The sequence below is a fragment of the Ceratotherium simum genome, chromosome 8 (assembly GCF_057802395.1).
Source record: "Ceratotherium simum simum isolate JZ-2026a chromosome 8, ASM5780239v1, whole genome shotgun sequence".
NCBI classification, from domain to species: Eukaryota; Metazoa; Chordata; class Mammalia; order Perissodactyla; family Rhinocerotidae; genus Ceratotherium; species Ceratotherium simum.
Window position 1 is genome coordinate 56,764,494 of NC_141907.1, and position 18,241 is coordinate 56,782,734.

The following is an 18,241-nucleotide window of genomic DNA, read 5'->3' on the forward strand; positions in this document are numbered from 1 at the left end:
TATATGTCATTTTACTTGATTCTGACAGCAGTCTTGGAGGAAGACAGAGGTAGAGAACACCATCTCCATTTTACTAATGGAACTGAAATTTAAAGAAATGAAATCACTTGCCAACATTCTAGCTAATGTCCTCTCCTTGTTTTATAAAGCCTTTTTGGCTTAGTGGACCTTTTCAAACATCACAAATAAGTGGCAGAGCAGGAGACTCAACGTAGGAAGGAGATACACAATATGAGATCTGCTTCTTCAAAAAGAGGAGGATTAGCATGGATGTTAGCTCAGGGCTGATCTTCCTCATTAAAAAAAAAAAAGCAGATTCATATAAATAGTCAAACTGTTGCTCTATATTTAAAAATTAGAAGATGTGGCAAGACTGGGGCATTAATTCTAACAGTCAAAATTGACTCAAACTGAGTATTAACTTTTCAAGAGGCTTGAACTCCTGGAAGTCGTAGTCCCACCATATCTCACTTTTCTTATACCTGGCCCTCATTTCCTGTTATCATGTTCTAAATCAAACTGGTAAAGCACTCCTTGGAATCTATGGAACAAAAACCAGGGAGAAAAACAATTTCTAATCATAGTGACTTAGAATTCAAATGGCTTTTTAAGTATTTTGAACCACAGAATTACCATATCATGGAAGAACAAAATTTAAATAGTATTGGGATAACCCATCTCAGATAATCCACTGCCTAGTCCTCTGGTCTTCTATTTTGGAAATAAGGTAATGTTTTCATATATTCTTTCTCTCACACCACGGACTTGGGAAATAATATTTCTAGGCCTATTAATATTCTTCAGCATCATAAAAATCAAAATATTTGTAAAGATACCAAAATCAGTATACTAGAAATTGTTTTGAGAAATTTTCTAATTAATACAAGCATATGATTTATCTCCTTTTTAGATTTAAAAAAATACAACTAACATTTAAGCACTGGAAACTACTTATTACAAAACTCTGTCTCATAAAGTGCTGAAGTTTTATTCTGAAGGCAGGAACAAGATAATCAGATTTCTAGAAATTCAACAACTACTTACTTTATGTTGGTCCCTGGACCACTTTCTTCATCTGGAAATTGGACACAAGAATACTTAAATTACAAAGTTATTCTGAAAATAACAAAAAATATTGTAAGAAGTCCAGCACAGTGTTCGCCAAATAGCAATTTCTTAGTAACTGCAACTATTTTAAATTTCCATTCGTAGCATGTTAAACATATGTCTAATTAAGAACTGACAATTTTGCACATTTCAATTTCTTTCACCTTTGTAAAACACTATCTCTAAGAAAAATTGATTGGAAAACAGTTATATTAAATTTATTTCCAATATTTAATAAAAAGAAATAAAATATGCTTTACAATTTTAAACAAAGCTTTGTCAGTGTGAAATATGTCCTGTGTATATTTCATGCATAAAATATTATTTTCATCTTGGAAAGGTAAATGAATATACCATTAACTACATCCTATTATTTCTCAGTGTAAAGCTGAAATATTTTATACTATAGGGTTAGGAAATTATTTTTAAATTATACGATGCAAATGTTAAGCCAGATAATTTAATACTTGTATATGTACACCCTCTGCATTCACATAGGTGTGGATCACAAACATATTTTGATACCAGTTGTGTAAAAATTAAAGTTAGTCTTTAAAAGTAGATTTTAAATATGTACAGTATAACAAGTAAAATATTTGGAAAATACATTAGAATAACTTTATTTCAATTTCTTTTTTTGCAGGGAAAGATTCTCCCTTAGCTAACAGCTGTTGCCAATCTTCTTTTTTTTCTATTCCTCCCTAAACCCCCAGTACATAGTTGTACATCCTAGTTGTAAGTCGTTTTACTTCTAAGTGAGCCGCCACCACAGCATGGCTACTGACTGATGGGTGATGTGTTTCCACGACCGGGAAGCAAACCCCGGCCGCAGAAGTGGTAACGGCTAGATTTTAACCACTAGGCCATGATAGCCGGCTCACTTTATTTCAAATTTTACTTATTAATTTAACTACAGGGAAAAGAAGCTGAATTTGTAAGTAGTCTGAAAAGCTTGTGGATTTGTTTATAGCCACAGACTAGAGATTGATGTGGTCACAAGACCTTGTAGATTTGTTAACAGCCATAGATTAGAGATTGATCTGGCTGGAAGGGACCTTAGAAGCCATGCAGTCAAGTCACTTATGTTAGATGTGTTAAATGAGACCTGGTGATGCTCAGTGGCTTGTGAAAGCATCAGCAGGCAGCCCAGAGTCTAGTTGGGTCTAACAGGACACCTGATGCCCAGCCCAGGTATTTCCACCTGCTGCTTCTTAGGAGGAACCAGGCTGCATTTTGGCTCCCCTGAAATCTGATTTAAAAGAGAGTTCTTGTATTTTGTATTTCTGAGAGTAGTTCTTCACAAAATTCCTATCAGTAGTGATTAATCCTATTAATGGACTATGTCTGAATGAACCTTCCACATTTTAGCAAGTATGGCTTTACATTGTATCCATTGAACAACAACAACAAGAAAACAGCTCTTTCAAAATAAAGTGTGATATTCATGTTCATGAGCTTCTTAACAGCATCTGCTTTTATTAATATTTATTATTCTTTCTCCATTATCTGGCATAAAGAGAATAATAGATAAATGTCAGAATATGTAATTTTTTGAAGATAAAATCAATTACTAGGCCAGCCCCAGAGGCCTACTGGTTAAGTTAGGTGTGATCCACTTCGGCAGCCTGGGTTCAGTTCCTGGGCATGGAACTACATCACTCTTCTGTTAGTGGCCATGCTGTGATGGCCACTACAAAATAGAGGAAGATTGGCAACAGATGTTAGCTCAGGGTGAATCTTCCTCAGCAAAAAAAAAAAAAATCTATTGTTTATTTTCTATATGTTTTTACAGGACCAAGTAACCATGAAGTTCTTCATCATTACCTGCCTTTTAGGTGTTGCTCTGGCAAAGCATGTAAGCATAATGGGACACATAATGGTACCCATTCTTATTTAAATATATGAGTGCAACTTTTACTATTTGTAGAAGATGCAGGCATGGACAACACTGAATAGACATGAAGTATGTAAACTTTTAACCTATGATCAAAGATAATATTGACCCTATCTTACACACAATGTGAAGAACAAACTTTCCATGAAGTGTTTTCCTTGTAGTGTTGGAGAAGCTATAGTTATAAGAAGAAAGACACAAATTTCCCTCCATAATATGTTGGAATATATGTTGGAATTTTCTAGAGGAGCTATTCCCACTCCCCAGCATGTCTCTGGAATTGTAAGCAAGTCCCACCACTGTAATTTGGGATTTGCAAAGTCAGTTGTCAATGAAGCGACAGAATTTCACCACTTTTGATAAAAATAGTTTAGAAACCGTGAAGATAAAATGCAAAACAAGGGCGTGTGACAGAGGACAGATTAGTAGGTCTGGATTTAAGTGGTAACTTTGTAAATTATTCACCAAATAAAATAATAAGGTTATATTAGTAATATTTACGTGTCAAAATACTGAGTACGTAACTAGATAATGTACACAAAAGTGCTGTGAACATATATATACACACAATTTACATATATATTATAGTCTGTATAGTTCTAATCCGTCAGCATTGCTACCAGTTCTCAGGGGAATTCCCACCCCCACGTCCCTCCCACCCCAGCATCTCACCAGAACAGAAGGGTAATTTTACCTGTGGTTCTCAGAGCCTTTGCTATAACACATATCCCCGTATCTAAGAGAAATAGACAGACAGGCATTTGTGCCTTCTGAAATTTTTAGTGAATTTAAGAATAACTATAAAGGGAGAATTTTATTTCTAATATGAACAAGGTAGTTAAAAAAACAGCAATGCTTCAGTTATCAATATTGCACAAGATCAATGGTTTCTTTTCTCTTAAACTCCACTAGACATCATTACTCTCCTCCCTTTCTTTTTATTGAGAAGTTGGCTTCAATCATTTCTTTTAATACACAGGATTCCTCAGCTAAAAATGAGGAGGTGCCACTAGCAAGTAATAGATGAAGATATTCAAAAGTGCATGTGTCACAGTTTTCCTGGGAAATAAAAATAATGTTATCATTGTTTATTGACTGTATTTGAAACTGAAATAAATCTTTAAAGGAGGCCTTATTCTACTACATTTCCCCAAGAAAAAATTTAAAAAAAAATTTTTTTTTGCTGTTAAACACTAGAGGCAGAGATTCACCTTCGCATTTTAAATGAGGCAGAAAAGTAAATTTATTGTCTTTTTTTGTTATTTATATAGGACATAAAGCACGTCTCCTCCAGTGAGGTAAGGCACTTTATTAGGAAGACAATTCCTGACACCTAATACCCCTTCGTATGTCCTGGGTTAATCATTCTCTTTTTTGTGATCAATAACACTAGAGCTACAGAATCATGGAAAATTTGAAGTTCAATCATTGCTGCAAAATTTGAGGACACTAAACTGAAATCTATGCATCCAAACACACTAAGATTAGATTTGTATACTTTTTCACTTGCTTCTCCAGTACTCATCCAATAACTGTGATATTAGTACTGGAGTGATGATGAGCACTCAAGAGCTTGTGAATGCAATGACAGGAATCCATCAGAGCTACTTCTGGAATGAGGGACTCATGCACATCTGAATCTATATTAAGTGCTAGATGTCTTCCTGTCCATAGGTGCATAACAGATGCCTGAAACTCCTTCAATGTTACCCAAAGAATTGCCCTGGTCTCCTGCTATGTATTTCATCTAAAAATCAGAGAGGAAAAAAAAAAAAAACTGTGCAAAGGACAAATAAAAAGTTCCTTCCCTCGTTGCTGTTGGTATTTGCAAAAATGTTGTAATTGCGTTATCACATAAGAAATTGAAAATGCAGAATATGTTATTTAACTAGAATATAATGAGTTAATTATCTGGGAAAATAAAATTTTAGGTCAAATTCACTTTCCTTCAGGTGAAGGCTAAGTATTTTATCTCGAATTACTGTATGAAGAATATAGATTGACACTTCTTTGGGTAGGATGAATAAATATTTCATAAATAAGTAGTAAAAATGCATTATTAATTTCTTTTTCTAAGGAACCTTCCAATATCTCACAAGAAGTAAGTCATAACTTCTTACATAAATACATTTAAAAATAATTTTTCATTTTTATATTGGTATAAAATAAATATTATTTGTTTTTTCAGAACTATAAGCAGGACAATAATGTGGTCTTCCAAACCAGTCAGGTAAAATTAATATTAATGTCTTTTTGATTGATAAATAAGATATATTTTCTATCAATTATGTTATTTTCCCATTTACCCATATGAGTATTGTTTTTTCATCTCTGAGTCTGAGATAAGTGATGTTTTCATTGTCTTAACTGCTGTGAAATAATGTGCAAAGGATTCCAGGAACACATAGTTGTGGTCTATTTGTGACCCAGGTTTTCAAAGTGTCATCCTTCTGAAAGAAGTTTTTATTTACGGTCCATCACCTTCCCCTCCACTCCCCAATTCTGGAAGTTTTTGGACAATAATTTTACACTTTATAAGTATCACTTTATACCAAAAAGTTCTATTTAAGAATTGTAGAAAAGTAAATTTCTCTTAAATCAGCCCTGATTTTCTTTGTTTTCAGGACAACGCTTGCTCCCAATCCCATTAGATATAATATCTTGATTTCAAATATGATCAAAATGTGTAATATTGCTTTGTGTAAAATTAGTGTAGATTAAAAAGATATTCAATACCAACAAAACTTGAAAATCAGGACAAAAACATGTGCTTGTCCTAACTTGATGAGTACTTCAATTGAAAGATGTTTATTTTATATGAATCAACATACTAAATACTTCCCCAGTTAGTTCCCACAAAGAATAGGGACCTAGTCATTTCATGATTTTAGACAGTTAGGCCAATATTTAATATTATTCTCAAAATTTACTCTTTTAAATTTAAATAAATTTCTTTTTAATAGACACTTTCCATAATCACTACCCAAATCTCTTTGTATAATCTCTACCCACATTTAAGGACTTAATTATAAATTTTTAACATACATTAAAATAAGTGCATAGTTATTAAAATTAAAAAACAATATTTATCCACGTACCATCTAAATGAATTTTGGTATTCACTCATTCACTTAACAAACATTTATTGAGAAAGAAGTATGCTGCAGTCACTATTCTAAGCCTTGGAATACAACATTGAATATAGCAGACAAAACCCCTCCCTCATGGTGCTGACATTTCAATTTACCACTGTTGGCATATTTATTAACAATTGGAAATTTTTCATCTAATTCATACAAACCTACAAAATGAAAATGAATTCATTCTCATTCTTCTCTCTATGTAGGATTTGTTTTCTCTTTCTATTCCATGAAAAAGATAAACAATATGTGGGGATAATATATCAAAGTCTATTTTAATTAGAAAAGAGTAGAGAGGATCGAGGAAATGATGAGACACTTTTGTTCACAGGAATATATTTAATTGACAATATTTATACCTAATATTAAATATTATTAGTAGTCTATAGAATGTTCTTCTTTTAATAAAATGGAAAATAATTTATATAATGCTTAAAATTATCATTTCACCCTGCCTATATTATTTTTAGCCCTCTAAATTTTCTCTTATTCTCATAATGGAGATACTATCATTTAAACAACAGATAACGTTTATCTTTCCCATTATATCTGCCCCTTTTCCAGAGGTGGCTAACAATAAGTATCTATGAAAACTGATTTTACTGCTTTTATTTCAATCCTTCTTTTGATTTTCCTACTAACAATTAAGTAGGTAATTAACATGGAGCATATATAAAGTAACTACTGGATATTGCTATATTATTATAGCATTATTCAAGGAATAATGCTAAAGATTCAATTTCTTCCTGTCACCAGATTTTTATTACTATGTAATTATTACTTTTTTAATTTCTCAGAAATCTTCTAGTGGTTCATCTAGTGAGGTAAGATACTATTCCTTTTAAAGTCAAAAAATTATTTCAAGAAATAGCAACTTTCCATTAGTGTTGTACAATACTTTGATAATTCTTAGCAAATTCATATCTAAACATTCAAGGGAAGTAACAGGAAAACCACATGCATGAGTCACAATCATTTCTCAGTGGTTGAAATTGAGGATCTTCCTAAGGAGCATTGTTTATTCTACCTTGTTCTCTCCGAAAATGTGTTTGTGACGTCATGGGAAACCATTTTGCATCAAGCCTGTGCCACATGAAGAGCTTGCCAATTGCCTTCACCACAGCTTCGCTTTGGAAACCCTCTCAACATCATTTAGAGGAACAGTTCTCAAAGGGTAGTCCCCAGATTAGGAATATCAGTAGCACCTGGACAGTTATGAGAAATACAGATTCTTAGGCCCCACCCCAACCTACTGAATCAGAAAGTTTGAGTTGGAGCTAAGCAAGTGGTATTTTAGAGAGGCCTCCAGGGGATACTGATGTAGGTATTAGAACCACTTTTAAGGGATCTGTATGAGGGTTTGGGTTAGGAATTGTGTGGGTCACCAGAGCCAGAAACATCTTCCGTGGTAGAAAAAGCCACAATGTGAGAGTGTTCTGAAGGAGCAGGGAGAATCATCACGGATGCTGGTCCACAGACTTGTGGCCCTGGGCAGTGCCTGGATTCTTCACTGGAGTCAATGCCTTAAAAAGCCTGCCTTATCCTTTCTCTAATCCTAAATCTCAGATGCAAACTGAGTCTCAGGCCATGTCTGTCACTGTGACAAAGAGCATGCAAGGTTTAGTTTGCCACACACTTCACCAGGTCAATTTTGCTATTTTTGGTCACCTGCCTACACTCTGTCAGCATATGAAATAGTCGAGATGATTTAGGATTGATAATGTCCCTCAAATACGACGTGTGTTTTAGTCACATTATTATGTTGACACAAAATGAGAGAAAGGGTGGTGAAGATAAATATTTAACTTATTTAATTCTTAATAAATACTTGATTTCTTAGTGCTAGTGGCTTGGACTCTTAATATTCAATTAATTCCCCCAATTTTCCATAAAATTATTTAGAGACAAATCCTGCTATGCCATTTAAGTAAAGTTATTTCTTAATTTGTTACTCTGACAGCCTCACTGATGTAAGTAATTATAATTCTAATAAAATTAATGTAATATCATTAAGTAATGTTTTTATTTTGTATTTCTGTAATGTGCTATGTTTTTTAACAGAAAATACAGCTGACTAAGGAAGATAAGTTCTATCTAAAACAGCTGGTAATATTTCACACTATTTATTGCTTCAAATAAAAGAATATATTTTAAAACTCAACTCTTTCTTATCCCAAATGATTACCTATCATTTCTTCTCGATGAAATATTTAACACCAAATTTATGACAAAAATTACTTTTTCCTATTGTGAGTGTGATGTGTAAATATTACCTTATTAAACAGATCTGGAGGTACCTTTTAAGAAAAATGAGCAATTATCCAATTAAAGTTGGAAGGGTTACAAACCTCAGGAAAAGTGTTCTTAAATTTAAATGATCTGCGATATCACTATAGTCCAAAAGCACAGAATTACTCACTGCGCTCGAAGTAGCAACACGGACTGATAGGTTAAGGCAAAAGCTATTAAGTACTCTCAGCCCAAACCATAGGCGGTCATGTAACCCACCCTCTGCGGACTAGAGAAGTCTGCAGTGCCAGGACGGAGTCAGGGGACTTCAACTCCTGCTCATGAAGTCACTACTTAACCTCTCTAAACTACATTGTCATCAATGAAAATAAAGTTAGTAATACTAATTCTGCAGGTTTTTATGAGGATGATATTAGAGGATATGTAAATTACATAAGAGAATATTTGAAACACAAAAAAATGCTCCAAAAGATAGCAATTATTATTAAATTTATACACATTGGAAAAAGTCATTCTAAAAATCTTTTATAACAGGACCAGCTTCTTCTTGAGCATTTTAAATCAAGATCTCCAAAATAAAGTCATTTTACTTTTAGAAGCTTCTAATTGCTCTAATAATCTTTCTAAATCTTCTAATAGTATTCTCTCTTTGTACCACTCCTATTATAATCATGTGTACATCCAACACTTATCCCCAGGCAATTCTAAAGACATATTGAGTCTGCATGCCTATTTACATCATCTATATGAACTGAACATTTTTCGAGTGTTAAGGTCCAGTATTAATGATTCCATTTTTAATTTCTACAGTAATCTATGGCCAGTATACATAGCTAAATCAAAGTAGGAACTTAGTAAAATATTTATTCAGCTGGACATATGTGATGGGTACTATATAAACCACTCTGCATATACTGATTCCTGTAACACTTCAAGGTAAGTGATGCTCCGAGAAGCAAGCAATCAGCCCCAGGGCATGGGGAAATAGCTGAGCAGTCCCTGATAAAAGTTCCAGGGTTTTTCAACCAGGTGTGAAAACAGAAATGACGAACTGAGACAATTTTCTTGATGATGCTCCACTCCCCTTTTTATGCGTTCTTTTACTTTTTTACATTCAGTTATTTTCAACTGGAAGCTTTAATTAATCAGATGATTTCCTCAATTCTGAAGTTCACTCTATGAATGTACAAGTTTATATACAATTTTATATAAAAAATTCTCAGGCAATTTTTGATCAATTGGGCATCATTTAGATATTATCTAAATATTTGGTTTTGGTGTAAATATTGATACATTTATTTCCTTCCAGAACAAAATCAACCAGTGGTACCAGGAGTTGAACTTTCCCCTGTATCTCCAGGCTTATAATCAACATCAGATAGTTAGGAACACTTGGAATCACGTTAAGACAAATGACTATCTTCTGTTTCCCCTTCTGGTAAGTTCTACTGTTTTTCTTGTTTCTTACTTTCTTTTGATGAAAAAATAATTCAATTAACCAGAGGGGAAAATGTTTCAATCGTTGAATGTAAAAAACTAAAACAAATTATATAAAATTTTTTAGGACAGAAATTAAATTAGAAATCATATAGTCAAAATACTATAAAACAGCCCTATTAACACTAAGCATAACTTGTGTGTCATTTTACTTGATTCTGACAGCAGTCTTTGAGGGAGGCAGATGCAGAGAATATCATCTCCATTTTACAAAAGGAATTGAAATTTAAAGAAATGAAATCACTTGCCAACATTCTAATTAATATCTCCACTTTGTTTCATAAAGCCTTTTTGGCTTAGTGGACCTTTTCAAATATCACGGATAACTGGCAGAGCACAAGACTCAACATTGGAAGCAGACACTTAGTCACACACAATATGAGGTTTGGAGTCCCGGACCTGCTGTGAACAAGCTATGTGACCTTGGGCACGTCACCTCCCTTTTCTGTGCTTCCTGTTGCTTGGATGTGAATGATTTTCCTAAGTGGCCCATAGAAGGTACAGATACCATTCCTAAAATGAGAATAAATAAGTTTTCATACTGTTGGTTTGAATGCTACATGCCTAAGGAATATTCTAAATGTCAAAATCTATTTTCGTCTGAAATAGAAAAGCTTTGAATCTTTATCTATTATGACCAGAAGATAGCAGATTTAGGACACAAACATTATGATTAACTATGTGGATCTGAACTGTTAACCAACAACAATAAAGCAGTGACCCTGTCCAAAACAGGAGGAGAAAGTCAGCTAAACTTCATGAATCTTTTTCTGGATAAAACAAGGAACTATGTAAAGTCGTATATCAACATCACAAGGATTTTACTAGATTACGTATGTGAAAAGGCTGAAGTGATTTTACTGTAAACAAAAATATCTATATCCATGTAATATACCAAGAATATTATAATCATTTTTAGGAGGAACTTATAATCAATCTCTTTACCCTGCAAAGAGTAAAAAACCACATACTGATCCCTTCCTTGACCCCTAAATGTATATCTCCTCAGAAGATCACCATTTACCTGTGGTGCTCAGAGTCTTTGCTACCTCATTTATCTCAGTATTTTAGGCACGTGCCCTGGCGGACCTTGGTGTCTCTTTAACTTTATAGCCAATTCAGTGGTAAACCTGAGGTAGAGAATTGAATATGCTATATATACAGTTTAGGAAAAAAGAGGAAAGATACTTCAGTGATCAATTTTATGCATGGAACAATATTTTCTTCTCCCTTAGACTCTACTAGTCTTAACCACTTTCTTCTTTATCTTTTTATTCTGCACTGGGCCTCAATCATTCCTCTTAATGAAATATTTTTGCTCAGCTGAATGTAAATTGCAATCACTAGTGGGTGCCTAATATATAAGTACTTTTGCCACAGTTGGATTTTTTGTCAATTATTTATATCAAGAAAATGCTTTAAGGTTCAAAGCTTCCTTTGATAGGGGACACTTGTCCAATATTATTATTTTCAACACATCATAGGAGTAAATAAACATTTCCTTACCTGAGAAATATATAATTATATTAAAATATTGCATTATTTTTATCACATTCCTACATAGAGTGTTCTGTATTTTAAGATGTGTCAACTTTAATATCTATAATCCAACACTTGAACCAACTCCTAAATATAATAAATATATTAAGTCAGAACAATAATTTCTTTCAAGTACAGAATCATTTGTGTACTACTGCTGCAGGAAATCACAAGGGTTTTGCAAAGGAAGCCCAATTCAACTAAAATCTCCCTAGAAAGGGTGATATATTCCACATGGCTATTTGATTAGGCCATAAAATTGAAACTTTTTTTGTTTTTATATAGGAAAAAGAGCACCACTCCTCCAGTGAGGTAAGGGGCTTTCCTGTGAAGACAAAATCATGGCATCCAGTAACAGATCTTAAGTTATGTACAAGACTGATTTTATTCTAAATTTTTAACTTTTTTATGCATAAGGTCAGTTACCAAATTAGAGAAACAGAAAATAAAAAGTGTGACAATGATAAGAAACATTTGTCGGAACAGACTAAAACTAGCAACACTAGATTTGTGCACTACCAGACCCTAGCAAAAATGCTCAATACCATTTCCTTTGCAAGAGGTGACTGAATAATACATATTACTCAAGGGGTAATGGTGTCCATCTTCAATTTTATAAAATGGGCAGAAGGAATCCCACCCAGATGTAAGGACTCAAGTTCATGCATTAAGCTCTAATTTTCAAACATCTTCCTGCCAATGGTACGTAATATAAATGCCTAAAGACACACTGAATATCATCTGTTGATTTGCCTAGTTTGTTCATTTGTATTTCATCTACAAAAAAGTGGGAAACTATGGTAGAAAAATAACATTTGAATGGCTAATTGAAATGTATTCTTTCTTTTTCTAAGAAGTCTGCTAGCATCTCTCAGGAAGCAAATCACAACTACTAATACTGAATCAAATTTTAAAGTTATTTTTTATTTCATAATAGTTATACAAGTGTTATTTACTTTGCATAACTAAACACAGGACTCAATTGATACGCTAAATTCCTTATTTCCCATGAGGAATGGAGATCTTATCATTTAGTGATTTTGAATTTTATAAAATCCTAGAATTTTTTCATTTATTATTACTAAGCAAATATTTACCAATTATTTTCCTTGAAATTTTCTCTAACAGAAATTTTATGTGAAAACTATCCAAAATAAGATATGCATAAATATTTTTACACATAAACACTAATTTAATGTACTTTGCAATACACACAGTACAATTTAAAATGTTTCTTAATATACTAACTAAATTAAATTCATGAATATACTTATTTTTAAGAAATATGTGTTTATCAAGTACTATGTTCCTTACGTGATTCTTCATACTGGGGATACAACAATGAATAAAGGAAGTAAATCTCATTCCATGTGGAGGTGACATTCAGTAAAACACTGTGTGTTTCCACTATTTAAGGGAACTCAGATACAATTCAAATAATGGGAGTAAATGCATTCCTACTCTTCTCATTACGGAAGATGGATTTTTCTTGCTAATCCCAAAAGGAAATTCTGTATAACTGGTAGAGTGAAAGCCATGTGTTTAATTCTCCTTTTCTTTCTTTAAGGAAACCTCAAAGAAGACTGCTGATGTGGTAAAGTATTTTTATTTATATACAGACATATTTGGTTTAAAACGTTAATGAAAAGAAGTGGCATGCCTGCAAATCTTCTCAACGAACCAGAAACAGATAACTTTAGTTGCATAAAAAATACAATTTTTATTTGACCTCTGGATTGTGTTTTCTTTAATTGTTCTTAATTTTCTCAGTTAAGATATTTCCATTTATATCTAATAATCTCTTCTATGTTTTACACTGCTTTTAAAAATAAGGCTGATTTTACAGTTTTTAGAAAAACAAGTTATTTTTGCTCATCTTATTTTTGCCTGCCATAGGAACGATCGTGTTGGTAACGAACATTTTTATCATGCTACTGCTATTTAAAAAATGGTAATGCTACAGACTCAGTTACTCCTGATCTCCAGATTTTGATTATTTTATTCAATTTTTTTTTTAATTTCTCAAGGATACTTTTAGCAGCTCACCTAATGAGATAAGTGATATTTTCTTTTATTTTTTTTACTGAGGAAGATTTGCCCTGAGCTAACATCTGTGCCAATCTTCCTCTATTTTGTATGTGGGTCACCACCACGGCACGGCTGCCATCAAGTGATATAAGTCCACGCCCGGGAACCAAACCCAGGCTGCCAAAGCAAAGCGTGCTGAACTTAACCACTAGGCCATGGGACTAGCCCTGATACTTTCAAAGAAATAAGTGATCCATCTAGAAATAGCACATTTTTCTGCTATGTTATTTTATAGCAAATTAGAAGCTGCCAATTTTTTTACAAAATCACATCAAAATATGCAACAACAATAAAAGTAAAACTGTGTAATAAATATACTCAAAGTTATTTGGGGTGGTGAAATTTAACTAACACTTAGCCAATATTAACTCTGCTAGTCCATATTCTTGGATAATATATATCTTACTCTGATTTTTTGTACCCTTCTTTTTTAAAAAACTTCCCAGTAGGAAATCAAGAGCCTGAAAATTGCTTTCACCGTGGTTTTACTCTACTCTCGATGCTAATTAGGCAGCTGACTACTAGAGTGGGTTATATAAATTGTATAGGTGACTGTATGAGAAACTCCTGTTGTGATGGAAAGAGCCAGGTGAGTGAGCACAGTGGGACAGGGTCCTGGGAGATGGGGAAGCACAGACTGTGACCTGGTGTCTTGTGGCCTGTGGCACAGATCCAGGTCTTCCTCACCCGTGTCTTAGGAAGCGTGCTTTACACTTTCTCTCAAGCTCAAGTCTCAGTCTCTAACTCAGAGCCCATGCTGCTTCTAGAAACCACATTCAGGCTTTCGTTTACCTCACACCTCACCAGGCCTATGTGCTCATTTTGTACTCTGCCTACTCTCTGTGGTCATTTTTCATTGTTTGGATGTATATGGACAGAGACTTTGTAATAAACCCTATCATCTGCAGTGTGTTAGTATGTTAACACAGAGTATGTGCTATGATAATGAATGCTTCAGTGTATCAAGTCTTAATTAAATCTTAAATTCAGTAGTTAGGACTGTATTTCTCTTTAGCAATGGGTTGGCTGTGAATTATTCAGTTAGTCCTAGCTCTCTATTATAACTAGTTAGAAACAATGACTCTTGTGTCATCCAAGTAGAGCTGATTTTTATTTCCTTTCCCTAAGGAATCCACAGAAGTATTCCCTGGGGTAAGTAATTTTCCTTGAAATGAAATACATTTAATGTTACCTGGGAGTGATTTCGTTTGTATTTTTATAACTGTCGTTTTGGGTTCTTAACAGAAAATTGAGCTGAATAATGAAGGAAAGAATTACCTGAAACAGTTGGTAATTATTTTATAAACCTATAATTCAAGTACAAGAATTATTGCAAATTTTTCTTCCCCCAAATTATCAAATAAATCATATTTCTGTGATTGTTGTTTTGTGGTATGCAGCCATTGTCTTTGCAATTAAATATAGACCAATCTTTCAGGAAAAATGATTTAGAATAATTATCTGATTGATTTTGGAGAGTTGCAAACCCCCAAAAATGTGTTTTTTTCCAAGTGATCTAGTTTAGATACCCATATAGTACAACTACACTCCAAATTCTCTTTAATGGTATGACATGATCTGACGTCTCAAAATTGAAGTCTTCTAGTGACTGTTTTCAAACCATAGGAATTCTCATAACCCATCGTTATAGCCTGGAGACACGCATACCTCAGGGAAAGGACGCAGGCTTTGCAGTCAGGCAATTTATGTTCGCACTCCGGCTCCATCACTTTTCATGTCTGTGACATTTTGAAAGTACTTCATCCTTTCTGTTATAGTATCTTCAACTAAAAATGAATATAGAAATATGCTGTTGATTCTGAAGGATTTTTTTTAGGATCATTTCAGGTAATATATGCAAACTGTGTAACAGAATGCTAGGGATACAATAAATGGACTAATACTCATAAGCATTATTCTAGTCATCCTCCTATACAATGTAGAAATTTCCTCTAAAGCTTTTATAACAGAAGGAGTATTTGTTTCAATATTCTCAAACTGTAATCTGCCCAACTGAAAACCCACCTGGTTTAGTATGTTCTAATTGCTATGAAGACCTTCTGTACATTTTGTCAAAATGATTCCTGTGGCATTCTTCCATTGTATCAATTATGTATTGTAGCCATGGATCCACTCATCACTTGTTCCCTGACCATTAAGAAAATAGTTTTTCATTCATAAGAACTAAAGTTTGTTCTGTGAGAAATTGTCATTTTAATTCCATACCTATATAACATATGATAAGGCTTATGAAGCAAGCTTAAAGGGAGAATTTGGAGGTAGGGCACGTTCGTTGTATATAAAATATGTGACCGACACTATGCAGAATTCACATAGTCCTACACTGCAAGTAACACTCAGAGAGATAAGGAACAGTTCACAGTCATAGATTCCAGTGAACAAAATTGTGAGAAATTATGCTGAGCCTATTTGACTCTAAAGACCAGAAATGGAAAAAGAAATGATAAACTGAGATACTTCTCTTGGTAATTCAAAAAAATTCTCCTCTTGCCATATTACATATACATTCTCTTTTTTCTCTTAGACTTTTCTGTGTGAGTGACTAAATTAACTGGAGAATTTCTTTAATTCTGTAGTTCCCTCTATAATTTAAAAATATTTACAATGATTTATATAAAGTAACTCTCATTGTGCTGGGTCTACTTAGAATAATTTAAAAATATCTATGTAAGTTATAATTCATTTGGTTCTGTCTAGCTCTCTTTTGGAGGAGATTGAGTGAGGGGTAATTATTAATAATTCTATTTCTTTCTAGGTCAAAATCAACCAAAAGTTCCCCTCCCCCCAATATTTCCAGGCTGTACATCCACAACAGATAGCTATGAACCCTTGGACTCGCATTAAGGAAAACACCTACCCATTTCTTATCACCTGGTTAAGTCTCAGTCTCTTTAAATAACAAACTTATACTTGTCTTTGTGAAAAAAGACATCTAAAGAAAATAAAGAAAAAAAATCCCAAGTTCTCGCATGGAAATCAAATCAGATTTAAATTAAAATATCAAGGCCAGTAATTAAAATAAAAAACTATATAGTTCAAATATAACAATATAAAATCATAACGGTAATGATAAAGAATTGCATTTATATTGGATTTTAATTTCCTAGACATTTGTGTATATATATTCCTACAGCAATTCCCTGATATGGAAAGACATAGATAATGTTAATTTTTTTTAGAAAAAGAATCTGAAAATTAAAGTGGAATGGATTTCCCAAGCTATGTTTAATAGTTCACCTTCATATAATAAAAGCCTTTTGATTAAGTAGCTTTTTTTTGTAACATGAAGAATACAGAGAAGAGCAGGAATATGAATCCAGAAAGCTGACAATTTTGTGTAAACATTAATGATTCAGCATCAGAAGTCCTAGGATTGAATCCCAGATCTGACAATTCTCTGGATGATATTTTCTACTTTTATTTTTCCCATGTGATTGAGTTTCCTAGGCCGGCATGATGTATTTGGAGATCCTTTTCATTATAAAACACAAGACTTTTACAATTTAAGTGTAAATGTTAGATGCCTAAAAATTTCCTAAATATTTCAAATACGATGTGAACATTCTTTGGAATTAAAATGCATCAAAGTTTTGTTTTTCTTTTAACAGAAACTTTTAAGATTCTTGAATTAACTGCTGCTTCTTGAGCCTAGGTAAGTGCCTTTAAACCTGGACGTTGAGCAACAATTTAAATAGGATCTTTAAATGACCTGATTTAAATCACTGTTTGGCTTATAAAATATTTAAAATTTTGCTCTAAACTTTTTGATGTACAAATGATTTACCTATGTAATATGCATGCATATGCTTTTTGTAAATATTTTTTTTTTAATTATAGAAAATGTCCTCTCTGGATACATTCAGCCAGAAATAATGGCTCTGAGTAGAAATCTTCACAAGCACAAATGTCCACAATTGTCACTAATATTTTCCTTTCACCTTTTGCTTGAGCAGGAAACTCAGAATCATCCTTTCTTCTTGAGGGAACATAGATATTTTCAAGACTTTATAAGTTGAGCTATTTTGTGACAAACTTTCCTACAGTAATTCCTGTGGAAAAACTCATTGATATTTTTTTCTTTTTGAAATACATAAAGCCTTCTTTCCTACTTGTAGCCACTGTCCCTCCCCTTAAGATTTCAACCAAGATTCCATTTGTCTCCACAATAGATTCAGTGTCATGATAGAGACCCGAGTCAACTGTGAGCCACAGCAAAGGTTCTCTTTATATGGTCACCTCCTTTTTTCCCTAATATTTTCATTATAATATTAAAGTTTTCTTTTTTACGAAATTTTATCTCCCTCAATTTATCTCCTTTTTTTCTACAGGTTCAGAATTTAAATTGTTGGTCAAAACCTATATGTATATGTAGCAAAATAATACGTATACAGGGCCAACATGACAAATTATACAACAGCAAATCCAATAGTAATAGCCGATAGTTACTGAGTGCTTAAAATGTGTCAGCCACAGTTCTAAACCCTTTGCCAATATTAACTAGTTTCATGCTCACATAAACCTGTGAGGTTGTTAACATTATCACCCAATGACAGATGGTGCAAGCAACACTCGGGGAGGTGAAATCAATTGCCCGTGATCACAGTGCATGGAATAAGTGGGGGAGGCAGGATTCCCAACCGAGATGTCCAGCCCTAGGGCCCCTCCTCTGAAACACTCTACTACTGAGGCTACACTGCACACCTAA

At 33.4% G+C, this 18,241-nt stretch overlaps 1 protein-coding gene across 1 annotated transcript; it reads left to right on the forward strand.

Moving 5' to 3' along the window:
- The first annotated feature begins 2,911 nt into the window (after positions 1-2,911).
- Positions 2,912-11,997, forward strand: LOC147916470 (alpha-S2-casein-like). The gene is made up of 8 exons (XM_087434666.1): positions 2,912-2,962; positions 4,273-4,299; positions 5,190-5,231; positions 6,939-6,965; positions 8,203-8,247; positions 9,701-9,829; positions 11,713-11,739; positions 11,845-11,997. The coding sequence occupies exons 1-8, from the start codon at positions 2,912-2,914 to the stop codon at positions 11,995-11,997; spliced, it is 501 nt and encodes a 166-aa protein (XP_087290792.1).
- The last annotated feature ends 6,244 nt before the right edge of the window (positions 11,998-18,241 follow it).

Bases quoted from the DNA above. Each gene is read 5' to 3' on its own strand.
- LOC147916470 (XM_087434666.1), top strand. From the start codon at position 2,912: ATGAAGTTCTTCATCATTACCTGCCTTTTAGGTGTTGCTCTGGCAAAG. The intron at 8,248-9,700 runs GTAATATTTCAC...ATTTCCTTCCAG, and splicing joins AGTTCTATCTAAAACAGCTG to AACAAAATCAACCAGTGGTA. The intron at 9,830-11,712 runs GTAAGTTCTACT...GTTTTTATATAG, and splicing joins ATCTTCTGTTTCCCCTTCTG to GAAAAAGAGCACCACTCCTC.